The 26,294-nt window shown below is 39.4% G+C and overlaps 3 protein-coding genes across 4 annotated transcripts in view; all 3 read right to left on the minus strand.

Moving 5' to 3' along the window:
- Positions 1 to 1,594: 1,594 nt before the first annotated feature.
- LOC138351017 (ATP synthase subunit beta, mitochondrial-like) lies at positions 1,595 to 14,378 on the minus strand. Its single transcript, XM_069302490.1, has 7 exons — positions 14,153 to 14,378; positions 11,256 to 11,438; positions 9,332 to 9,466; positions 7,843 to 8,004; positions 7,039 to 7,718; positions 6,757 to 6,936; positions 1,595 to 1,912 (listed from the first exon to the last, which is right to left on the minus strand). The coding sequence occupies exons 1-7, from the start codon at positions 14,361 to 14,363 to the stop codon at positions 1,793 to 1,795; spliced, it is 1,671 nt and encodes a 556-aa protein (XP_069158591.1). The 5' UTR covers positions 14,364 to 14,378; the 3' UTR covers positions 1,595 to 1,792.
- Positions 14,379 to 14,579: 201 nt separating this feature from the next.
- On the minus strand, positions 14,580 to 15,050 carry LOC138350991 (putative uncharacterized protein ENSP00000383309). Its single transcript, XM_069302457.1, has one exon. The coding sequence runs from the start codon at positions 15,048 to 15,050 to the stop codon at positions 14,580 to 14,582; it is 471 nt and encodes a 156-aa protein (XP_069158558.1).
- A 5,150-nt stretch (positions 15,051 to 20,200) lies between these two features.
- LOC138351018 (uncharacterized) overlaps positions 20,201 to 26,294 on the minus strand; it is an 82,892-nt gene continuing 76,798 nt past the window's right edge. For both annotated transcript variants that reach the window (XM_069302492.1, XM_069302491.1), the window contains exons 2-12: positions 25,963 to 26,028; positions 25,737 to 25,794; positions 25,501 to 25,560; positions 23,928 to 23,996; positions 23,649 to 23,726; positions 23,064 to 23,113; positions 22,869 to 22,906; positions 21,634 to 21,707; positions 21,274 to 21,348; positions 20,919 to 21,001; positions 20,201 to 20,363 (exon numbers count right to left, since the gene is read on the minus strand). In XM_069302492.1, the coding sequence (XP_069158593.1) occupies positions 20,231 to 20,363; positions 20,919 to 21,001; positions 21,274 to 21,348; positions 21,634 to 21,648 (306 nt within the window). In that variant the 5' untranslated portion in view covers positions 21,649 to 21,707; positions 22,869 to 22,906; positions 23,064 to 23,113; ... (3 more) ...; positions 25,737 to 25,794; positions 25,963 to 26,028 and the 3' untranslated portion in view covers positions 20,201 to 20,230. The remainder of the gene's footprint in view (positions 20,364 to 20,918; positions 21,002 to 21,273; positions 21,349 to 21,633; positions 21,708 to 22,868; positions 22,907 to 23,063; positions 23,114 to 23,648; positions 23,727 to 23,927; positions 23,997 to 25,500; positions 25,561 to 25,736; positions 25,795 to 25,962; positions 26,029 to 26,294) is intronic.

Below are 26,294 nucleotides of genomic sequence, written 5' to 3' on the forward strand. Positions count from 1 at the left end.
AGGACCGGGCCGCGGGGACGCTAAGCCCCGAAATTATCTCAAGATAACCTCAATTTTGAACACACATTATATATGTGCGCGTGCGCGCGGTGTCAATAATTTTGATGCTTTATCGTGTATTGCATGTTCTGTATTTCCTCCGAAATCTCTCTTGCTCTGAAAAAAAAGGGGGAGAGAGTACCGAGCAGTACTGTACTCAAGGCAGGACAGCATAAGTGAATTGACCAGCGTCATATGACCATTGTGGTAGGATCCCTGAATCAGAGTTGTTATAATCCATCCTATCATGTTTCTGGCTGACGCTGTATTTGCTGGGTCATGTTCACCAAATGACACATTCAGTCATTCTGCCGTTTAACATGAATTTCAGATGGATCATGCCGTAAAGACAGACCTTTTATCTTTTATTTCATTTTATATTATAGATATGATTTACAGCTTTTGATATATATGCACATACACACGCTTCAAACCATAGCATTATGTATGTCAATTTTTTACAAACATTTAAGTGAAACTATCAGTACTGTATTTACACGCTGGAAATTTATATGAATTACACTTTTCCTATATTTTACTAATCTAAAATCCTCTATATATTTGGGGGATGTATCGGAAGGGTCTTTATACATATCCTGGTTTCATTTATACAAATAAATTACATTACAAAACTTAATGTGCATTTAACATTTTATTACAAATCTCTTGGTAAGCTTGGCAGTATACATTCGCGCACTTGCTGCCTTCCTCTACCCGCCAAACACCATTTCCTACAACAATTTGTGTTGTATTCGTCATGTCCCTACCATTCTTGTCCATAGTTTACTACCCTAGTTGTACTATTTCCTACAAGTTCTGGTGTAGCACTGTTTCAATCTGATGTATAAAAGTGTGCATACTGGCATAGATTTTTCGTCTTTTAGAGCAATATTGTTGACCAGTTGAAAAAAATTAGGTCCCAGTAGGATAGTCTGGTTCATACTAGACTATCGAGAATTCTAGCCTGGACAGAATTGGCTGTCCCTGTTACCTGCCGCCTCATGCCTCTGTCTACCTAGCAGTCAATAGGTACCCAGTCAGCTTGTGTGGGGTTGCAATCCTGGGGATGGCTAGTAATTCAACCGGGGTGGGGGGGGGAGAAGAGCCTTGATATAAGCCTAACATGTACTGCATGTATAAACTTGCTGCCTGTCCCCAGACAATGAATTATAATTAAATTTCTTGTCCTAGAATAAATTCTTATAAAGTTCAGCATATTACAGGCTTTGAGGTTAATTAAAGATTTAGACATCCATATTCTGCTTAGGAAACTATTTATACACATAATAAAGTACTTGATTTTGTAGTTCCTCCTCAACACAATCATTGGTTATAGTTAACCTGTATTTATTGTACCTTGGGAACACTCCTGAATAGCATATTTAATGCAATTTTCTTTATGAAAGTGGAAAGCTGTATATCATAGATTTTTCCACCAGAGACACTCTTTGGGAAGTTTGTAAATACTTGTGGTCTGGTATTACTACTTGTGCCATTTTCTCAAGTATTAAATCACATTGGTAGATGTAGACAGGAAAATTACTAGTCAACACCAGTAGCTTTCACATTTATTTATATAAATTTACATTCTCACTGGAATTCTGTACAACGACTCCTTTTTCAGGAATACAAGATAAAGTGTTTTGCCATAGTTTAAGACTTCACCAGTGCACTTCTTTGCCACAAACATTATTGGACCATTTAAAAGCACTGTACATAAATTAATTTAAGGGGGACTTTATCATCATAAAACTTAGCTTCCCTGAGTTGCCAACTGTTCAGCCTTCTCCAGAACATCTTGAATGTCACCCTGCATGTAGAAAGCAGCTTCTGGCAGATAGTCGTACTTTCCAGCCAAGATCTCCTTGAAACTCTGAAAAAAAAAAACAAAGGGAGAAAGTATGAAACTTCAGATAGTATACAATGTATTATTACCTCAAACTAACCTTGAAACTAATTGTACATTATATACCCAAGTAATCAAAAAGCACCACAAAGTGTACATCTTTTGGGACAAAGTAATTCACAGTAAAATTCAGGTGTCTGCCGTGAAGTTAATCGTGTAGGGGCCCATATATAACCTAGCTAGACATTGCCCACTTTGTTACTGACAAGTATGGTCAAGGGAATAGGTTGAAATTGAAACAAAAGGGAAAATCAAGGGAAACAAAGTTGAAATTACCCAATTTAGTATTCTTAATAAATAACCATCTACCCAAGGATTACAGCTGCATTATGAATGATTGTAGAAATTTATATAGAATTCATGAATAGAAATGCCAACCATTTGTAGAAGGCAAGCAGACTACTAGAAGCCTCTGACAAATGATTCCACAGATGACAGCCACTCTTATTTGCACCGTTTAGATTCCTAAATTTCCAATTAAATGTTCAAAGTTGCTAGCTATGAAGAACGTGCATTACCAACATTGGTGGTAGAAAATGTCATCAGTTAAGGTGATCACAATTTTGATTCATCAGTTTGGTGATGGAGATGTTAATGTGCAAGGAACTGCTAGCAAGACAATCAACTTTTGACAGCAACGAGGAAAGTCAGCAATAGCCAACATTGGCCCAAGTGGTATATACACTGACCCATATTATTGCATAATTGAAGAAATCATTCCAAGAATTATTTCAACAGATCACAATGAGATGTCTGAATTTCCATTATTGTCTGGGCAGAAGCATCCCCTGAAGTTTTTCTGCTTCCCACATGAACACAGGACATTCAACAAGTCAACTTTAATACCTGTACATCAACGTTTGCATACCAATATTCAGAACATTAGAAATAATTTCCCATGGTAAATGACTTAAGACCAGGAACTAATGAAGGGAGAAACAGGAATTCTTACTATCCTCAATTTACGAAAACGTCCAGTGGAGCAATGAATGGTTTGTGTTGGAATACCAGTATAAAAACACCAGGATAAGAACCTGTACTTTCAGAGTACAAAAAAGGCAATTATCAGTTTTAGACATGTAATCAGACTAGATACAGTAGATAGATTTTACAGTAACTAAGTAATCATCAAAAGAAGGCACCAAACCGGGAAGGCAATGTAGCACCAAATGTGCAGAATAATCAGAGGGCACTAAATATCACCAAGGATGCCAATACAACAGTAACTAAGAACACTGGTACTCAAGTTACAGTACTAAGAATTCAAAGCAAAACAATATTACAGCTGAATTATATTACTGTATTCTACTTAGGTCCCAAGATCAAGACTTTCAACAGGCCCCTGGTACAGTCTGACTGTACCAGAGTGCAGTGCACTGTTTAGTTGGTATTTGCCAAGAGAAACCAAGCAAGTTACAATTGAAATTATTACACACGTACTGCACTTAGTGAATCAAAGTCATGCTACAGTCTATTTCTACGCTTGAAATTCATTAATAGCTTTATTAAATTTTAAAGCATCTATCTAAACTACAGTCTTCCCAATTATCCGAACTAGCATATCTACATTAAATTTTTTTCCTTTCTACTTTGTGCCACATTTAAATTTTCTAATAGCAAATGACTATGAAAAAATATTTTAACCATGTTTAATGGCTTTACAACAATAGCACTGCAATAATGTCAGGCCCATCTAGGTAATACTTAAATTCAGAGCCATATCAAAAACCATTCGTATCATTTTACAATACTTTATAGTTAAATTTTGCCAAGATACATCTAGATTTTTTTTTTTTTTTTAAAGATTTTACAGAACACGCCAAGAACTCTCATATAAACTAACAAATGTGTACCGACAGCTACCTCATAGCAAAATCAATGTTCATGTGGTTGTTATACAACACCTTCAAAGAAAAATGTACAAACTCCATTGAACCATGTAAATAAAAACCTTAACATGACATGCTTATGCCATGTTTGAACATAGCATAACAACAAAAATTAATAATTCCTAAAATTAAGGAAACCTGTCAATCTCAGGGAATTGGCACTAAATTAACAGCCTAGCAATTTACCCGAATTATACATATTTTCCTGTATAAAGATTTCAGGTCAACATTTTTGAGTCGACTCATACACTCGCCAACTGTCGAAGTGCAGATCAATCTAGAACCACTGAATTCATTTTGATAATCGAGAAACAATGCAGACAGTTTCGGTACAAGTTTGCAATAATACAAACCAAAATCATATTTTATAAACTGCTTTCCTATAGCTATGTTGTACTATAATATTATAATACACTATTTGTATGTGGCTAGCAGCCCAATACCTCCAACAATCGAAATGATCCATGTTCTCATTACATATTTTTACATATGCACAAATGTGTACTAACATTAATTAATGTGATGGTAAATAGACAAATTTCTTTCAATCACAATTCCATCCTAATCCAGACCAGGATTACCAAGGTTCTGGTTGTTAGTCATGAAGTAATTACCAAAAGATGCCAATGCTATTAAGTTGGCTCTAACTGCAGTGAACATTTGAAGATCAGCAAGTTCTTTAAACCAAACATTCACATGCTGAACCTTTCAAAGCAAGCAGAGACTGACGAGTACAGCAATTTAAGAAGACTTGGTATCGAAGGAAAAGATTGAAGTGGTAATGTAACGAGAAGATAAAAGCTGAAGTCTATTTACAACAGTAAGTAATGCTAATAACAGAACTTTTAGGAAGTCCAGTATATGGCAGACCCCATCCAGGAAGAGCAACACTTCACACTTCGTGGTAGGACATGAGCAACTTTCCCTATTTTGAAGCAATGCTGCTGGTTAAATTCAGTTATTCTGCTACTAGTTTACCACTACTAGAGTTCCCCACCATAAAAGGGCCATCTAAATTTTTACCATTTCAGTTAGATAACTGATAATTTATACAAATCAGTCTAGAGGTGAAAAGTTTTTCTTATGGAAAAATTTAGTTTTGAAGTTTATCCTTTATACTGCCCCCGAGACATGTTTTCCAGCCCATGGACCAAGGACATTTTTAATTCTTTACTCTGCAGACCGAATTTGTTGCCGAATGCTAAAAACCCAAGATACAGTACTTGTTTGAATTCTTTAGAGGCAAAAACATTTGGCATGCCATTAGGAAACATCCTTCAATTTGCTAAGATGCATCTTTTCCCCAACAGAAGGAAGGGTGTGGTGATTTACAAGCGGTTGTCTTCGTGGCAATCAAGCACCGTTAGGAAGAATTATGTGATGCACTTGGTGCTAAGGGAAGACCAGCATAAAGCACAAACATTCATAGAACTACACTGAAAAGAATGGCAAATGTCAATAGTTGGCCACCCAAACCAGGAAGCAATGAAAACATCAATACATCACTTTAATGTGACTTCATTGTGTATTTGAAGATGTGTTGGAGGTAGAACTCCCAGACCACAGCCAGAGTCTATGGGGGTAATGTGTGAAACCCCTGATTGAGTTTCAGTAGAAACCTCAGAACCCATATCTACTTATTGAATAACCAACACTGAAATGACTGTACTGTATAATACTTTATGTACTGTATATAAAAAATGCATAAATTTGAACAAGCTTTGGAAAGAATACACAATATACAGAGTACTGTGTTATGCATGCAGTACAGAACCTTGTACAAATAAGAACGGGAAAGGAATGGGGAATCTATCACAAGATGACTAGCAAAGAAAACACCAGACAATGTACCAAAGTGAATTTAGGAATTAGGTAGATAAATATCTGGGGTCAATATCCCACGTAGGTTCAATGGGAGTACCAAGCATGTACCGGTACCAAATCCATATTAAAAGGATATCGCCAGCATATGCCAGGTTGGCCAACAAAAACTTCCTTTAGAAATCTGTACGAGGAATCGATAAGAATTTATATCAGTGTCAGACCAATTCTAGAGAAGTGGCTCTAGAATAGTCCATAGCGAGTCAAAGTTTTAAATTCTGAGGTATACTAGACCAAGAAGTACTAGTTACAAGGATAGGCTACAGAAATTTAACCTCATACTAACTACCAAGTGTAATTAGTAGAGAGTTCACACATACAAAATTGCCAGGAGGAATTGTTAGGTTACACAAGGACAGACAGGTGGAAATGGTATCCAAATTTGCTACAGACAATGAATTTTCAATGTCAGTGTTTAGATGTACACTACAAATTGAATGCACTTAGTGGTGGTGGTGGCAGACCACATCTACAGTTTCAAATGTAGATAAGTGTTGAAAAGACTTGGGAACCTATGCACCATTTACTTGACAGTAAACAGGCGAGACCAATGAGCCAAACAATCCCTGCAAACTATTAGGCGAGTATAGAATATGCATCCATCATTTTACTTTTATTACTATGCATGGTTTACAACTTCCAAGGATTAAGATGCTTCCCTTGAAAACTGATATTACTACTAATAGCCATATAAAATAGTTATTTATTTACCAAACAAAACTAAAATCCCATGCCAGCTTCTGCATACATATTCTAAGCACTTAATTGAGCCAGTAATAAATCTACTTGACCCATATTCCATACTCTAGAAGAGCTCTTGACAAGCAAAGCACACCAGTACGAGAGGAGGTACATTTCTAATGCCACCTCCAAAATTAATCATATCTACTTTCTACCATAACTGCCTGAACACTTAAACACAGAGATAAGCAAATTTAAGAATTGTAAAAAGACTAAAATCAAACACTGATAATGAAAGTTAATTCTGTAGCAAATATAATAAACATGTTATAGAACTATGATTTTAAAGGATTTACTTACGGCAATGGTCTTCTCCAATGAGACAAACTTTCCAGAATAACCTGTGAATACTTCTGCCACCTGGAAGGGCTGGGACAGGAACTTCTGAATCTTGCGGGCACGTGCAACAGTAAGCTTATCCTCTTCTGACAACTCATCCATACCCAAAATAGCAATGATATCCTGCAGTGATTTATGATCCTGGAAGAAAATACCAAACATTAGCTTATGCAATATCAATATTTTTAAATGATAATACTAACATTCCAGAACACAATGCATGCAGATTCAATAAAAACCCACCTGAAGAATCTTTTGCACAGCTCGGGCAACATTGTAGTGTTCTGCGCCAATGATATTAGGGTCCATGATACGAGAGATAGAATCTAGGGGATCCACAGCAGGGTAGATTCCCAACTCTGCAATACCACGAGACAGCACAGTAGTAGCATCCAAGTGAGCAAAAGTAGTGGCAGGAGCTGGATCAGTCAAGTCATCAGCAGGTACATAAATAGCTTGTACAGATGTGATGGATCCCTTCTTGGTAGTTGTAATTCTTTCCTGCATAGTACCCATGTCAGTGGCTAGAGTGGGCTGGTAACCTACAGCAGATGGGATACGCCCAAGAAGAGCAGACACTTCAGAACCTGCCTGAGTGAAACGGAAAATGTTGTCAATGAAGAGCAGCACATCCTGTCCCTCTTGATCACGGAAGTATTCTGCTACAGTCAGGCCAGTCAGAGCAACACGGGCACGGGCACCTGGGGGCTCATTCATCTGACCATACACCAAAGATACCTTAGAGGTGTCGTCCTTCAAGGAAATCACACCAGACTCAATCATTTCATGATAGAGATCATTGCCTTCACGGGTGCGTTCGCCTACACCAGCAAATACAGAGTAACCACCATGAGCCTTGGCAACATTGTTAATCAGTTCCATGATGAGTACAGTCTTGCCAACACCAGCACCACCAAACAGACCTGGAATAAATATATATTTACCAATAATGAAGAAAAATATATATATATTTCAATACCTGGAATATATAGAGTATCAAATAATAGAGAGTACTGTACCTCAACTGTGCATAAACCAAATACTTACCAATCTTACCACCCTTTGAGTATGGGGCAAGCAGGTCTACCACCTTAATGCCAGTTACAAGAATCTCTTGTTCAACAGACATGTCAACGAAGTCAGGAGCTTCAGCATGAATAGTAGAGTAAAACTCGGTGGGAACTGGACCACGCTCATCAATGGGCTCACCTGGAGTAAACATGAACAAACCATTAGCTATAGAGACCAACTATGGATACACACACACACACTAAAGGAATTTCACTGCAACAGTATTATCAGAGAATAGGGCAATTATCAAGAAAATGCAACAAGTGCAGCATGGTTACACTTTTGAAGGGATATGAGGACAGATGTATTATAAAGATTTGAGTGAAAGAACTATGCATAAATGCTTTGACAATTGGAGATTTAATGCCGATTTACAAAAAAACAAGGCCATTGCTCTACCAACTAGTCCAAAATAGAATTAGCAACTCGACAGGCAATTCAGCAAAGGTTATTTAATGGGTGTTTTTTGTTAATATTGAAACCAAAGAGGCTTAATTTTAAGAACCCAGTGCTGTACCTTTAGGTGTACCAATGAAAAGGCCAGTCAAAAACTAGTCTTAATGAATAATAAAGACTATCAAGTGGTTCATCAACACTTTCGTAAGGCGGCGATGTGTGCTGCGCCCATAAATAACTTTACAGATGCGTGGTATGGATGCATAGGTGCATTCAAAATTAAAATGGTTAAAATTCAAGTTTTTATCTGATCTTTATGGGACTGGTTTTAAAATGTACCCAACATCTTCCGATTCTATTGCAAACCGAGGTGAAAATTAAGGCGAGAAACTTTAAAAGCGTAAATACACTTGTGAGTGGATGTTGCGGGTGTGCCAATGGGTGCTCGCTCACGGGTAACGCTTGGCCGACTTTTGGTTTTGCTGCAGTTGGGGCACGCCGGGCTTTTGGACCTTAAGACAGTAAGCATATACCCCTGTAGGGAATTCTATTGCAAACATTTTGATACCAAAATGAACGACATACAACAAAAATTGAGGTGATAAAACAGAGTGCACACATTCCAGTGTTGCCACGAGCTCACGGGAAATGCCCGGGCCACCTTGGGGTAGTCTGGCATGCGCACAGAACCCAAAAGTGTTAATGAAATTCTAAGCCACTGGTGAACAGTTTACCCTTACATTATCTTATACTAAATCAATGTGCATTGGATTACTTTGCGGCTCATTTATATACTAGTATATATAAAAAAATCTAATCCAATAACTCGACACTTTCGCGCGCCCGACAGTACCTGTGTAACTTTCCTGGTGTGCGCCATTCGTTTCGGGCGACCACGCAGCGACAAATGTTTATAGTATTCGGTCTGCTCACCTTAAATTTCCATGTATGTATTTAAGAGGGGTTTAAAATAACACTGTACAGGCAGCCCTTGTTAAGAGCAGTTAACAGTGATCCTGCATGATAAAATTCCAACTATTCAGAGGTTACAGAAACAGTAAAAACTTACCAATTACATTAATAATACGGCCAAGTGTTCCTGGACCAACGGGAATAGAAATGGGGCCACCAGTGTCCCTAACAACATTACCACGAACAAGACCCTCTGTACCATCCATAGCAATAGTTCGTACTGTGTTCTCTCCTGTAATAAACAAACTTGCTTGTTACAAATGAACAAAAATAAGAATTTGGGGGGGGGGGGGACAATACAGCATTAATTACAAGTTAAATTACCCTTTAAAAATTAACATGAACACACACACATCCAGCAAACTTTCATTTCCTGAAGGCACACAACCACTAAACCTTCTACACAGGTAGAGTACTTAAAATGACACTACTGAACCACCAACACAGCATTTTGCCCCCACCCTGCTTCTCAGGCTACCGAGAAGCCCCATGACAGTTGTGGACTTAAGTGTAATGTTATCCACTTTGGCAGCAGGTGTTCTGACTTTGTTAGATAACACCTGCCCAGCCTGTCACTTTACCACCTCCATCTAGAGGAGTCACACCATCATCCAGTCACTGGACACTAGCACGTTTGCTTCCTCAATCTTACCAAGACAATCATAAGGCTCAGGGAGGGTGATTTGACAAATCTGGTGATTAAACAAGGAAATAATAGGATTGGCTAACACACTAGCCTGCAAAATAGAGTTGCAATTAATACTCAAAAGTATAGGCAAGTTTTCTCACAATTTTTATATTAAATAAATATATATACAACACACAAGTTCTTACATTCTTTTAAAGCCATTAGGATTCATAGCATTTCATGCAGGTCCTTAAATCTTAATTTTTCCTTTGAATACAACCCATCAAATCACTTAACCAAGTACCCATTCACTGCTGGGTGAACAGAAGCATACAGTTAAGGATTGACACCAAGTCAATCTTCTCCGGCCAGGATATGAGCCAAGGCCAAATTGCTCTCGCATGGGTGGCGAGTTTTACCACTGCACCACAGGAACTGCCATACATTAATCTTAATATCCGAGAACTAATTAAGATATCCCTATCTATACATCCCTACCATGGTAATAATTGAAATATAAATGAATGACTAGGGACCAAGCACTTTCAATTTGAGCTGAAAAATATCCATGATCAGACATCAGGTCCCCACCTCACCGGCACAAGTCACACTTAGTAGCAGCTTTTCTCTAGGGCCCCCTCCCATCTCTTGTCCTGTTCAGTAACTTGTATGGAGAGAACTGTAGGAAGACCTGCTTTGAAGGCCCCATCATACCCAAATTCTGTTGCCTGTGCACTTAAACATTCTTTTTATCAATGCACAAGCTTGATGGGCGACATTACCAGTTAGCAAGCCTAAATATACTGTACAAACTGGGAGTTGAAGGGGCACCATATGCATTGGATGAACTTTTTCGAGTTTAACCGAGTTGAGCTGTTACAGCAAGAGCATGTGATAATGAATCACTGGAGTTGTCATCTGCCCGTCACTAGTCTGGAAAAGCATGTCCTGACAATCCAGCAAGTCCTTATTCAATCCCTGTACAATTCTTTGAAATTTAATCATGTACAGTACAGTGGAACAAAATGTTATTCTTACCAAGGTGAAAAAGGTGGACTTTAGTCTTCTGTAATCCAATTTTTTCTTATGCAGGATTGGCTGAGGTTAATTAACAGCTCTGCTCATGATTTATTCAGACAGTCTTCCCTCATGCAGAGAAAAAAGCACACCTTTTCTTTAAAATGGCAAACTTAATCTTCATAATATTCCTCTGGCTGCTAGCCAAATAGATCAATATAACCCATTAAAAAAATATTTATCAACTGAATACCATTTCCTTACTACTGTACCGCTTGTTCCCACTTCTGTAATAAAAATGGGTCAGGTATACAAAAAGCACAAAGTACAAATTTAAACCAACTAGGTCCTTAAAACAAACTAAGATATATCTCACCAAGATGCTGGGCCACTTCAAGAACCAGCCTGGGTGTCCTGTTCTCCACCTCCAGGGAATTCAAAATAGGTGGCAACTCTCCATCAAACTGGACATCAACCACAGCACCAATTACAGCCACAACCTTGCCATTAGCCACTCCGGTCTGAGTGGCAGCTTCAGCCTTTGCAGCATAATTGCGCTCTGAAATGATAACATAGATGGAGCAAGTAGGCCAGGATGTTGAACAGTACACTACTACTTCGGTACCTCAGTTGGCCAGGATCTGTCACCATGATCATGTATGGCACGCAAAACCTGTCTCATCACAAAGTAAAAATCATATAACTTTACCCAAAATATAATTGTATACAATACAATACTCAAAGAAACTGGTAATAATGATAACTTACAGCAAGTTTAACATTATAATTCAGAAAAAAAATACAGAAATATTAAGGGCATTAAAAAGGGCTAATAAACTTCACACCAAATAATTTTCAATACTACACTATATGAATTATTGTACTGCACATATGTAACTAACATTAAGCATGCAATACCAAATGGGGATAATCACAAGCAAGTAGGTTTCTATTTAAAACTCCTTGTCTGGGTTGCAAAGACATTGAAAGTCACCCCCACCCCACCCATGAATCTTTCCAATATACAATTTATAGGGGGGGGGGTAGAAATTGCCTAAGCTACTCTATCTCTTTGAGATGTATTTTTGTCTCAATAAACATACTTGAACTTTAATACAATTTAGCAACTTCTGCATTAACTATACAACATTTGCCTGAATATAAAACTTTATAATCTGCACTCCATTTATGCTGAGCCTGACAGGGAAACCTGACAGCCGAGTGGACAGCGCTTGAAATTCGTAGTCCTGAGGTTCCGGGTTTGATCCCCGGTGGAGGCAGAAACAAATGGTCAATGTTTCTTATACCCTTGATGCCTCTTCATCTAGCAGTAAACAGGTACCTGGGAGTTAGACAGCTGCTACGGGCTGCTTCCTGGGGGGGGGAGGGGGGGACAAAAAGGATGCCTGGTCAAGGACCGGGCCAAGGGGACGCTAAGCCCCAAAATCATCTCAAGATGACCCCATTTTATCATTACTAACCTGACCCAATTAAACAGCCCTCACCCCCATGAGCCTCTACCTTAATCTGTCTTCAGTTTTGATACTCAAAGTACAGTATACATGAAACTTTACATTAAACGCCTGAGAGACTGGAAAAGTTTTAATGTCCACAATGCCACCGTTAAAAATTTGTACATGTGCAATCTTCCATAAGTCTTCCAGTGTCAGGCTAATGAGTTACAGTATTTAGGAGTCAAGATTTGACCAAGCTGCTCATTATGGGCATAAAGAGCCTAGCAAATATCCCAGCTATGGATATTTGGACTAACTAGGGAGCATAGGGACTTTTTTCAACTTAATTTTTCCAACTAATAGTACTGTAACTATTGATCTCTTTCATAGTAACTTAGTTTTTCATCTTCACTCGCTATAAATCTGATCAACAGTTTGCAAACTGTAATATGCTAATATAGATTTAGACTGTGTTCTCAAAGGCTATGTCCACTATAGAGGCAGCAGGCTTAAATACCCTATTGGTAGGATTCACTTCCAACTAACTGGCTTGGGCAAAAGCCTGTGGAGGGGGATTCTCCCCCTCCAAAAGCTTTTTTCCTCCTTCAAAGGGAAAATGCAGCGGAGATAAAACATGACTATGGTTCACCAGCCTGCTGCCAACATCTGAGGGAGTCTGACCAATGCTAGCCTCTTATTGACTATATACCCCCAGCTGAAAGTATTAGTGATACAACACTAGTAGAACCCCCATGTTCTTCCACTTCCATTCATCTAATTTCCATTAGTCAAATTTTTAGAGCACTTTGAATATAGTCGTGCAAATTTGTCAACTAAACAGTCAATTGACATTTTCGTCCATCCTGGACCATTATCGTCAGTCCAGGACAGACGGAACCTTGTCACTACCTTCAGACATGGGTTGGGCGTCTAATTTTCAACCTCATTTCCGACATTACTACTATGAATTTTATAGGCAATTATGTACAAGGCATGAACAGAACTGAACCATAGCCATACTGATTTCTTTATTTTGAACTTTACCCAAAAAGTGCAAAACAAATGCAGAATTTACATTTTGCCAGCCATATAATACAGTGCGGGCAGCCACCAGGTTCCATGCAGTACTAGTGACTATGGTGCTAATTAACCACCATCTACCACCAGACCACTCCCGACCAATACACTACCACCATTCCCCTGGAGTCAAGAAGGTTAATAAACCTGAAATTATTTTACACGTACATAATATTAGAGCACAAGGTGTGACAAGGTGTGTCCTATGGCTGCATCCAGGAATATTTGGGGATATTTCAGCCCTGGGCACACGGGCACAGCGAGGGAGGGGGCAGGAGGGGGGCTACCTCAGGGGCATTACACCCGAGATAAGCAACACTATAGGCCTGCTGGCCCAGACAAGGAAGGTCCTTCAGCCTTACATACAATCTTGACTATTCTAGTTTTACTACAATGTTAACGTCAATAACAGTAGTATTATTGCCACACCCGACCCGTCTCCCTACACCCTGAGGGAGTGAGGTGTACGGTACGGGTGTATTACCGATGGTGGCCGGGTGGTACATCAGCTGATACCGGTACCCCGGCCCTCACACCACCGGTACCCCGGCCCTCACACCACCAGCCAGTACCCCGTCCCTCACACCACGACATGCCCCACAATACCCAGCAGTAGTGCCCACACAACATAGCCATGACGGGACACAGCCGGTGCTGGGAGAGGCGGCCATGTTAGCCGGAGTTACCGGCGCCGCCTAGACACCCTCAGCCCCGCCCTCGGCGCCTCCCTCAGGTAACTTACGGGCAGCGTACACGGCCGGGATGGTCCTCGCCCCTCCATGCTGCAGGGACAGGGATGCCACAGCAGGCTTGGCCGCCTTCAGGACAGAGGAGCAGGCACGGGCGGCAGCTCCCAACATGGTGGCTGGTGTGAGTGGTCGGCCCGGCACCCTCGGCCGCCCTCGACCACCCTCGGCCACCCTCGGCTCCACTCGGCTCCAACGCTCCCACATTATCCAACCCCTTCATTTTATATTGATTTATTATATCGTTGTGTAATATCTTTGTAATTTTTAGGCATACATATATATATACGAATTCGTAATAATTTATCTTCTAACTCGATTTGATTATTTACGAGTTTGGAGTATAAGTTAAGAGTGCAAGTTAGTAGTGCAGAGGCATCTGGCAGGTGTCGTCAGCTGTTGGGCGGTTGTGGCCGCAGATCGCTAATGGGCGGTGGGTGGCAGAGAGCGACAATATTGGGCGGTGGGTGGCAGAGAGCGACAATATTGGGCGGTGGGTGGCAGAGAGCGACAATATTGGGCGGTGGGTGGCAGAGAGCGACAATATTGGGCGGTGGGTGGCATAGAGCGACAATAGTCGGCGGTGGGTGGCAGAGAGCGACAATATTGAGCGGTGGGTGGCATAGAGCGACAATAGTCGGCAGTGGGTGGCAGAGAGCGACAATATTGAGCGGTGGGTGGCATAGAGCGACAATAGTCGGCGGTGGGTGGCATAGAGCGACAATAGTCGGCGGTGGGTGGCAGAGAGCGACAATATTGAGCGGTGGGTGGCATAGAGCGACAATAGTCGGCGGTGGGTGGCAGAGAGCGACAATATTGAGCGGTGGGTGGCATAGAGCGACAATATTGAGCGGTGGGTGGCATAGAGCGACAATAGTGGGCGGTGGGCGGCATAGAGCGACAATAGTGGGCGGCAGAGAGCGACAATTTTAGGCAGTGGGTGGCAGAGAGCGACAATATTGAGCGGTGGGTGGCATAGAGCGACAATAGTCGGCGGTGGGTGGCAGAGAGCGACAATATTGAGCGGTGGGTGGCATAGAGCGACAATATTGAGCGGTGGGTGGCATAGAGCGACAATAGTGGGCGGTGGGCGGCATAGTGACAATAGTGGGCGGCAGAGAACGACAATTTTAGGCAGTGGGTGGCAGAGCGACAGTAGTGGGCGGTGGGGTGGCATAGAGCGACAATAGTGGGCGGCAGAGCGACAATACTGGGTGGCAGAGAGCGACAATTTTAGGCGATGGGCGGCATAGAGCGAAAATATTGGGCGGTGGGCGGCATAGAACGACAATAGTGAGCGGTGGGTGGCATAGAGCGACAATAGTGGGCGGCAGAGAGCGACAATACTGGGTGGCAGAGAGCGACAATTTTAGGCGATGGGTGGCAGAGAGTGACAATAGTAACGGTGGGCGGTTGAGAGCGACAATACTGGGCAGTGGGCGACAGAGCGCGACTACAGTGGACGGCTGAGAACGACTATAGTTGGCGAATCACCAGATGAATACTATGGGCAGGATAATTATTATGCAAAGTTAAATTTCTAGATAAAGCCTAAAAGTACACACAAATACAAGAATACAGTGGAGGAGCCGCGTCTGTATCTCCCCACACAGCTACCAGCCTCTCCCTATATTACCAACCCATTCCTCTCATACCCATCCTACCACCCACCCTCACATTACAAAAACCTTTGGCCATTAACATTCCGAAAGGATTCAAGCCTTAGTCTATATAAAGCTACAGGTCAAAAACTATAGTATCTATAGGTTCACCTAATATCACAGTCTCACAGGATGGTTACCAGTCATGGGATGATTTTAGAACTAATTTACTAGCTGTTGTTGTTGTTGTTATAGATTCAGCTACTCTGAACAAGTTCCAAGTAGCACGGGCTATGGTGAGCCCGTAACTTACCTGGCACAGGAGCGTGGCAAGTAGCACGGGCTATGGTGAGCCCGTAGTGGACTTACCTGGCACAGGAGCGGTGCTGTCCTCTTGTGATTTACTAGCAGATTGATTGATTGATAAAGATTAAGCCACCCAAGAGGTGGCACGGGCATGAATAGCCCGTAAGTGGTACATTTTTTTTTTGTTCAGTAATTCTTTTCAGTATTCTGAGGTTGCATTTAATCGTCAAGCTGTTATCGCGGGGGAGGATACTGCTTGACAGTCTTTATGAGGGTCTCCAGCTGCTGGACACCTTTTTTGACCAGGAGAGTGGCTGTGTTGAATGCTTCAGGGTGGCCACTGCAAGATTCAGGGACTCTTGAAGCTTTTCTAAGGTCGTTGGTTGCTTCACATTCCAGAAGATAGTGAAGTAATGGCTTTTCTGTGACAGTTTGGCAGAAGATGCACTCTCTCTGTCGGGGTTCACCAATCTCCCAGTTGCATCTGTAACCTAGACGTAGTCTTTATAACCTAACTGTTATTTCCGTGGATTTCTTTGAGATATTTAACCTTTCTAATTTGGTTGCCTGAAGATACCATGTTGCAGAGGGCAAACTTTCAGCTATTCTCTGGTGTAGATAAGCTTTGTTGAGATGTGAGAGTTTTTTGGTGATGATGTTTTTTATGTTCTCTAGGCTGGGTTGAATTGTTTTATGTATCACTGGATGACGAGTTGCCAAGTTAGCAATTTCATCAGCTTTCTCATTTAATGGGATTCCAACATGGGATGGGATCCAGTTTAAGGTTATGTTGAGTCCTTTGCCTTTAGCGACAGCTCCAAGATGAAAAATGGTGGTAATTATTTCCACTGTTTTTGCCCTAGTAATTGAAGTAAAGCTTTTGAGTCTGTGTATGATTGCATTTTGAGTGTTTTGTGCAATCGCATATGCGAATGCCTGTTGTATGGCAAACAGCTCAGTTTTGGGTTGATGATACTAGTCCTTCCAGTCTCCAGTATGCCTGTACGCTGGCCGTGCAAAGAGCAGCGCCAGCACTCATATTCTGTGTCCACCGATCCGTCTGTGAAGATGTGGGTGGCTCCTGCTACTGCAATGCTATACATTTGCTCTTCTATTATGCGCCTTAGGATTGTCGGATCATAGGCAGCCTTTTTCATTAGGAGATTTTCTATTTTGACAGTAGGCTCTTCCCACGGTGCGGAAGGAGTGTAATTTGGGTTTACTAGCCGCACTAGCAACCTTAAATAGTCTTTGTCTACTCTGACTGGGAGGGCTACCCTGTCGTCGGACATGTATTCTAACCTTTGTTGGATGACTCGGCTGGTGCCCCCTCTACGGGCCTCAGCACCATCTGAGGAGTCTTTTAAAATTGGCTCTAACAAGGTGGTCTTTTAATAATTTGCCTTTCCTCCATGCTATCATAGGTTTCTCTGGAAATGAGGGCCATATTGGGTGTTCGTTGTAGGTTTCCCTCAACCAACTCTATATGTCTCATGTCAGAATGTGGTGGTTCAGCATAACCTTTGAAGTATCAGAAGAAGGCACCAAAACTTCCTTCCAACTTAGGCAGGGGGACCCTCCATGGGGGCAAGGATGATACGACACGAGGAGAAATACTGGTAAAAATTCAAAATTCAAATGTTTATTTAGGTAAAGTACATACATACAAGGGGTGATACAAATGTTGATGAATTTATAGAGCAAGTACATACAATGCCTAAAGCCACCATCTTGAGGTTATCTTGAGATGATTTCGGGGCTTTAGTGTCTCCGCGGCCCGGTCCTCGACCCCCAGGAAGCAGCCCGTGACAGCTGACTAACTCCCAGGTACCTATTTACTGCTAGGTAACAGGGGCATTCAGGGTGAAAGAAACTTTGCCCATTTGTTTCTGCCTCGTGCGGGAATCGAACCCGCGCCACAGAATTACGAGTCCTGCGCGCTATCCACCAGGCTACGAGGCCCCTTACATAAAGCGTTTCGGGCAGGAAAAACACTAAAGACTAAAACTTAATACTAATTGAGATTAAAGTATAAAATGTGTTTAGAAAATATAAAAAAAGGGGGGAACATGGCAGAAAAACAGCAAAATACAATTTGGTCGACAAACAGCATTATTTAAAAAAATTGACATGGGTTGACATAGGGGTAAGGTAAGTTACAGGGAGTTAATTAGGTAGTGCTTAGTTTTTATCTTTAACTGGTTGAGAGGTACAGTCTTTAACATGTTTGGGAAGATCATTCCACATTCTGGGTCCCTTGATTTGTAGAGCATTTTTAGTTTGATTAAGTCGTACTCTTACGAACTCGAACTCTTACGTACTTTCGGAAACACTTTCGGAAATTGTGAAAAAAATCCCTCCAGAAAAAGGGGCCCCACCTGTTAAAGCCATGGCACAATTAAATTAGGATGCTGCAGAGACCGGGTGAACTATTTATTCTGTAGACAGGTGGCCGGTAAAGTACTAGCTCAAGGTATGTGGACTAAAATAGCACAATAGTCAAGGTGTAACCTAGTATGGTGCTGAGCATTAAAGACAGGGTGAAGAGGCAGATTAATAGGCGTGTCAGCTATTAGTTTTAGACGGTACTAGAAGTGTCAGCTTTCCTGGATGTAGGGGATATAACAAAGTTGGTAAAAGCCTTTGAGCATTCAACTCTAATATAAGACAAACTAGCGTCAAAGATCCCAAAATATTTAGCAGAAGGGATTACTAGTGAAAGTAATTATCAAAAGAAGGCACAAAGCCAAATTACCAATGATTACTTCACCCCCAAGTCGTTCAACCAAGACAAATATTAGTTTTAGAGAACTAAGCCATAATTATCAATCAAAATTGCAGCTGGTTTTAGAGCAGCCAGACTAGATACGTTGAAGGCACTTTACACAAGTAGAGGCCAACGCAGACTATTTCCAGAGCTCGTGCACGCAGCAGTGACTAAGAACCCATCAGAGTCGACTTTGATATAGGTCTGGGACAAGGTTCAGAGTTCTACTTGACAAGCCTGGCACTGCTGGCATTGGTTTCATTTCTGACGAACTGACATTCAGTGATCATTACCAAATTTAGAGATGACCAGGAAAATAGCTGCTAACACTATGGATAACTAGTTCAAATCTAGGGATCCCACAGCAATGCTAATACCATTTAAAACACTGGTGCCGTTCGTCTCGAGTACTGCTCGGTACTTTCTTCCCCTTTCAGAGCAGATGTCTGTAGTAGTGAACAAAAGAGCATATACGGCATGCGCACAAAATACCTGTACTTGGGACCACCTCAAAGCTCTCAAAATGTACTCTGGAAAGGGGGGGAGTACAGAACACAAAAAGGGATATCAAATAATGTTTACATTAAAGATACTAATGGCCAGGTTCCAAAATGGGACAGTAGAACATAATGGCTCAAAATATAAAAAGGAAAAAGTAGAATAGAACCAATGAAGGTGTCAGACACAGCAGAGGGCCACAGGTATTCAATACTCGACCAGCAAGTATTAGAAATACAGAGCCTAGGCTGCGAGAACTACTCCAAAGATCCTCTCCAAGTAAGGTTGGAAGAAAAGTGTCCATATGTATTCGGACAATTCTTAGTGATCAAAAGTTCAGACCCAAGTATGTGTACGACACCGACTAGTAACAATACATTACTCAAACAGGATTAAAACTTTCCACCAAGCAGAGAAACATAGAGCAGAGAACATAGCACTGTTGCTGGTTATTCAAAAGGCAATATGTATCACAGAGGAAGTCAATACAGGAACATTTGTCATCAGAGCGACAAATATCATTTCACCACATTTTTACCAAGGACAAGAGCCAGGATATAAAACCAAAACTTTGTATCTTTAATACAAGAACATTCTACTTGTGCACAACCTTAAATCTTATCAAAATGACAAAGTACCTTATACCATACACAAGGAAAGTGGATGAAACCGTCAGGATAAAGCACCAAGCCATTATGACTATAGCACTGGGTCAGGATAAGGATACACATGGAACAGCATTTTCCAGATATTACAAGGACAAAACCAAGTAACAAATTTCAATATATATGCATTATAAACCTACAGTATAAATTATTTAAGATTAATCAGTAATTATTAATTACAATAAACTCAGGATATTTAAAACAAAATATTATGCAGTACTTTATTAAACCTTGAAGTCACACTGAAAGGTTAAAGTAATAATCGGGATGGAATGAAGAAATGTCGAACCACCTGGGCCATTGGGGATCAAACCAACCACGCAAGAGCTGCTGCCAAACCAAGCCACAAAACTCCTGCTGCTGCCATGCACTGTAGATAAAAAATTTTTTAAATTAAATGGCTTACATCAATATCAGACAGTGACATTTTTCCATTTAATATCAGATGCAGAAAAATCAGCAGTGTAAACTAAGTCCCGCCAAATTTGTCATCATTTAAAACATTAATAGGGAGGAGAGGTTGGGATTATTCACCATTTGACAACTCCTGACTTAAAATACTTTAACAGTGATCCGAACACTGCAGTTCATACTAAATCCGGCAGCATAACTTTGTAATACTTCAACGATGGTTTCATTCAAACCTAAAATATTTTTAAAATGTGTTTATGGCCAAACAGATATGTCCTACAGTATTAACACTGGAATAATCAATGATATTCTACAGCCTTTTATTTAATAATATGGGCAACTATCCAACAATAACAATGCTCATACCTGCAGCAACTAATTCACCTAGCAAGGAACCTGTAAGAACCTACTGGTGCTAGGTACCATGACTGAGGACCACTGTATAGCAATGTGAAATGTCAATAACACTAATTTTGAAGTAAAAAATTCAGCTGTCACACTAAAATCAACTTACCAAAAGCATTGCCATCTTGTTGAGAAATGTTTCAATTCTGCCAAACCAAGCCACAAAACTCCTGCTGCTGCTGCTGTCATGCCCTGTATAGATAAAAAAAATTTTTTTAATTAAATGGCTTACATCAATATCAGACTGACATTTTTCCATTTAATATCAGATGCAGAAAAATCAGCAGTGTAAACTAAGTCCTGCCAAATTTGTCATCATTTAAAACATTAATAGGGAGGAAAGGTTGGAATTATTCACCATTTGACAACTCCTGACTTAAAATACTTCTTCAATCCTGACTTAAAATGCCAATAGCACTAATTTTGAAGTAAAAAAATCAGCTGTCACACTAAAATCAACTTACCAAAAGCAATGCCATCTTGAGAAATTTTTTAAATTCTGCCAAACCAAGCCACAAAACTCCTGCTGCTGCCATGCACTGTATAGATAAAAAATAAATAAATAAATGAAATGGCTTGCATCAATATCAGACAGTGACATTTTTCCATTTAATATCAGATGCAGAAAAATCAGCAGTGTAAACTAAGTCCCGCCAAATTTGTCATCATTTAAAACATTAATAAGGAGGAGAGGTTGGAATTATTCACCATTTGACAACTCCTGACTTAAAATACTTCTTCAATCCTGACAACTCCAGACTTAAAATGCCAATAACACTAATTTTGAAATAAAAAATTCAGCTGTCACACTAAAATCAACTTACCAAAAGCATTGCCATCTTGTTGAGAAATGTTTAAATTCTTCCAAACCAAGCCACAAAACTCCTGCTGCCATGCCCTGTATAGATAAAAAAAATTTTTTAAATGAAATGGCTTACATCAATATCAGACAGTGACATTTTTCCATTTAATATCAGATGCAGAAAAATCAGCAGTGTAAACTAAGTCCCGCCAAATTTGTCATCATTTAAAACATTAATAGGGAGGAGAGGTTGGGATTATTCACCATTTGATAACTCCTGACTTAAAATACCTCTATATATAACATGTGTGTATAGTGTAATAACTGCAACTCTAGCATGTCGAGAGGAGAATTTTGGCGAGGGAGGTGGTGTCGTACTCGTAGCACCGTCTGTGTGACTTGTCATGCAGTGCATGGTGACCACTGCTGTTTGGACAATACCAGCTTAGTTGTATAGTTATGGTGAATAAAACGTGTAGATACTTGTACATGTGTAAATAGTGCAATAAAAACAACAATAGTATGGTGGGAGGAGGAATTTTGGCAAGTAAGGTGATGAGAGGGAGGGCTGGCCGAGTGTGGCAGCTCATGTTTTTTGGGCTTGCCAACTTAATGGTTCATTATGGTGAACACTTATGTAGATAGGCATATACAATGTATATAGTGTAATACAGCAGACATCGATTGATCATAGAACATGTCACCTATATGAGCCCCATAATTTTGAATAGAGCAGTGTTCCACATTTTGAACTATATAAATTCCACACTAATAAGAATTGTGAAACATTACATTTGTGGCAACTGCCACCCCACGGGGTCGACTGGTCCCCAGCGCTCCATCACTCAAAAAATGTAAAACAAAAATGCCAGGTGATAGCAATACATTCCAGAAAAAATGGATTAAACCATATATGACAAATGATTAGTAAAAACCTATTGACCACCACCTTGGGTTACAAGTATCAACATTTGCATGGAGGGAACTATGAGACTATAGTATAAAAAAATGAAATACTTTTTTAAAAAATGTTACACTATACATGTATACTTCAGTGCATGTACATAAACTATCAATGAAATGTCTAGAATATAAAGGCAGAGTTCTCACACCAAGGCAGTAATGCCTCAACACCCCCCCCCCCTCATTGCCAAATGCAATTTACAAAATTGAAGCAGTTTTTTTTCCCATTTAATCTGACAAACATACGATATGGCTAAAAGTAGAAAAAACTTATAATACTGGTAATAAACTTACATTTTAATCCCTCATGGACACCCAAACTTCAATGGAATCTGAAATCCATAAAACATTTGTACAAAAGAATAAACAAACATTCAGCTCATTAAAACTGTCTTCAGTAAAAAGCTTTCATCATTGTGTCAGCCCCGAAAGATATAAACATCATGAACAACTGTATAAAACAGCCAATATGCATACTTGATGACTTACCTCATCATTTATACATCATGGTTATCTGGATTGTATCAGCATACAGCAAACTGAAATATAAATATCCATTGTATATATAGCCCATATATTTATATACAAATTTTAAAGTAAAAGTACAGTACTTTAGTATGAAACTTTCGTCATGCCACATCAGCCCCGAAAGATAAAATCTTCATAAGAAAACAGCAATTCCAAGTTTGATGAAAAAAATGGTAAAATAAATCTGGTACTTTAGCAGTATGTACTTTTCTTATAATACAAGTAACCTGCAGAAAACACCAACGAATCAGGTAAAAGGCAACTTTACCCTACAACCTCCTGACTTCATTCTTTTCTCAAAGCTGAATGCTTCTACCCAAAGACTGGGAAAATTGCTACAACTAGTGTCAAATAATTTTAATTGTCAAATACACCAGTTACCTTACACTTTACAATTTCACTTGGCCAAAGAGAATTGGTAAGCTGGCAAAACTTGCGTACCAAAATATAGCAACTCCACATTGATTATATATATGTTTTATTTTAATAAAGGTAGATAATTTTAATGAAATAAATTGAACAATTACATTAACTTAAAACGCTTACCAAAAGCAATGCACCCAAGTGTAGAAGAAATGCTTCACGTCTGCCACACATGAAGCCACAGCATCCAACATATTCATTCTGAAAAATGTAAATACTTTTACAGTACACTATATTAAAAGTATGTATCAATAGCAAGCTGACCTTTTAAGTTATCAGAAGCATAAAATCAGCAGTATAAACTAAGTCCCGCCAAATTTGTCATCATAAAGGATTAGGGATATTAAGAGAACTAGCCAGTAGTTTGTTTTTAACAATTACACTAGCTTAAAAACCACTTACCAAAAGCAATGCAATCTCTTGTAGAAATGCTTCATCTCTGCCAAATGAAGCCACAGCACCAACCGTGCACTGAAAAATGTAAACATGGTAAATTACATTCAAAGAATTTATCAATATCAAGCTGACATTTTTAAATCATATCAGAAGCATAAAATCAGCAGTTTAAATTAAGTCCCGCCAAATTTGTCATCATTGAAAAATAACTAGCTTATGGATATAACAAGGCTAGGCAATTTAACCATGTGGTCGTTTATAAACCAGCTGCATATTTTAATTATCATTACCGGGTTTTATATCAGTAATGTAGATAAATTTCAGAAATAACAGACTTGAAAGGGGGGGGGGGGGGGGGGGGGGAAGAAGTCTGGTGATGAGGGTGGGTTCCTTGTGGAGGGTGCAGGGAAGTTGTGCAAGAAACTATACATAGTGTATCATTGTGTTAGCAATTAAATTCCTTGCAGGTGTATATGCATATAATGTCCAAAAGCCTGGCGAGATGTTTTGCATCAAAGCCTTAAGTTAACGTGAACGAGCACCAATTTGCATGCCACAACCTAATGTGTATAGTCTTTCAGTTTTCAACATCAATTTTCATGTTACGTCAGTCGTTTTGGTATGAATTTTTTTGCAATCTAAATGCACAAATTTTAAAACTAGTCCCATAATAATAGCACAATAAATAAATTTTAACAAATATTTTAAAATTTAGACCCAAAAAAGCATTTATAATCTTCCAAGTGTTCAGACATCAAGTTTCGCGTTACATCTTTAATTTTGATATCAAATTGTGCGCACTCTAAAGGTGCTTACAGTATTTTGAAACTATCCCGAGGTCGATTGGATAAAAAATGAATTTTATACAAATCTTTTTGTAATGGACACAAGTGCTGTCCACCGCCAGGCCTCGAGAAAAAAAATGGACGTGATCGGTGTCCAAAGCGAGCAATAATGTTAAATACAGTAATGAATACTGTACAGTCAATGCAAGTAGCACATGATTTAAGGTGTTAATGGTTTAACAAGCAATAAGTATATTTGTGTAGGTGAACAGAGCTGTGAATAAGTACAGTAGAATGGTTAGACATGCCTAATACTAGTCGCTAGTTAAAACTTAAAAGAATATTATATGCCTAGCAAGGGGATATCAACCCTATTTGACATTAAGTTATGCCAAATTAGTTAATGATCTTATTCATAGATATCAAAAATGTTTACAAATAATTCTTAAAATGTTAATCCAACCCAAGGTTTTTTTTCCACAGTTATGCAGCATTCCACAAAATTTGTAGAAACGGCTACTTAATTATGTAAATATTAATAAATGCAAACCCATCTAAACTCCTTTTTTGTTAGTACCAATAAGTGTCAAACTCCATTTTGGGTTTTCACATGAACAGGAAATACAACAAGTGGATTCTTTGAATCCCAAACATAGCAAGTACTGTATACATTTTTAGCTACTTTAGAAAAAAAGCTAAATGTTTATTTTAAAGATTTCAGCAAGACACTTGTCAGCTCCGAAAGAAATTTTTTTCAAAAAGTAAAAACTTCACATTCATACTTAAAGACCTACCAAATGACAACTTCAGCAGTAATCCAGGCATCTGGCTAGTCTTCCATTTCGCTCGGTAATCTGAAAAGCAGATACTAGTCTTAAATTTATTTTGGCTTATGTCTATAAATACTACATATTTTCATTCTTCAGTGTTAAACTTTCATCAACCCACATCAGCCCCGAAAGATAAGATAATCATAAGCAAAACGAGTTGCACATGCAAAATACTGGGTAAAGTTACATTGTTACCTTACCTGTGATGACCCAAATGGAGAACAAATTCATCCATGACCTAGGATGAACTTTTCATATCTGAAATATAAACAAATACAGATATTAACAGAAGGTATCAGCACAATTGTTACACGTGTGTTTACAGAAGGGTTTCAGCAAGAGTATTCTTCATTGTATATCAGTCCCGAAAGATAAAACATCATGGCAAGATCACAAATAAGAAAATGAAGATGTTTAGCACCTTACCTATCATGCCTCAAAATGATTTCCTTGGTGCCATCAATTCACCATCCAAGAAGCAACATGGATAATCTGCAACACATTAAATTTGAATTTAATGGACATCCTTTCAAGATTCAAGGAGCAGCATTAGTATAAAATAAAACTAATATTAAATTTCACTGGTGTGCATGCCTAAAGCTGGAGTACACACTTATACTTGTCATGATTAAGGTGAGAATGTACTGTACTTGCATTATTAATTTAATTTAGAAAACGTTAAACTAGATCGGTTTGATCAAATGCATTAAAATTGTAGCCAGAGGCAGTCATATTGCATTAGATGGAGGGTGTAATAA

The sequence above is a fragment of the Procambarus clarkii genome, chromosome 48 (assembly GCF_040958095.1).
Source record: "Procambarus clarkii isolate CNS0578487 chromosome 48, FALCON_Pclarkii_2.0, whole genome shotgun sequence".
NCBI lineage: Eukaryota > Metazoa > Arthropoda > Malacostraca > Decapoda > Cambaridae > Procambarus > Procambarus clarkii.

What these genes read in the sequence shown, in the direction of transcription:
- LOC138350991 (XM_069302457.1), bottom strand. Translation starts at nt 15,050, where the DNA reads ATGCCGCCCACCGCCCACTATTGTCGCTCTATGCCACCCACCGCTCAA.
- LOC138351017 (XM_069302490.1), bottom strand. Translation starts at nt 14,363, where the DNA reads ATGTGGGAGCGTTGGAGCCGAGTGGAGCCGAGGGTGGCCGAGGGTGGT. An exon ending in CCGTATTATTAATGTAATTG is followed by an intron (nt 8,005 to 9,331) that starts GTAAGTTTTTAC and finishes TGTTTACTCCAG; the next exon opens with GTGAGCCCATTGATGAGCGT. An exon ending in CTGTGCAAAAGATTCTTCAG is followed by an intron (nt 6,937 to 7,038) that starts GTGGGTTTTTAT and finishes ATTTTCTTCCAG; the next exon opens with GATCATAAATCACTGCAGGA.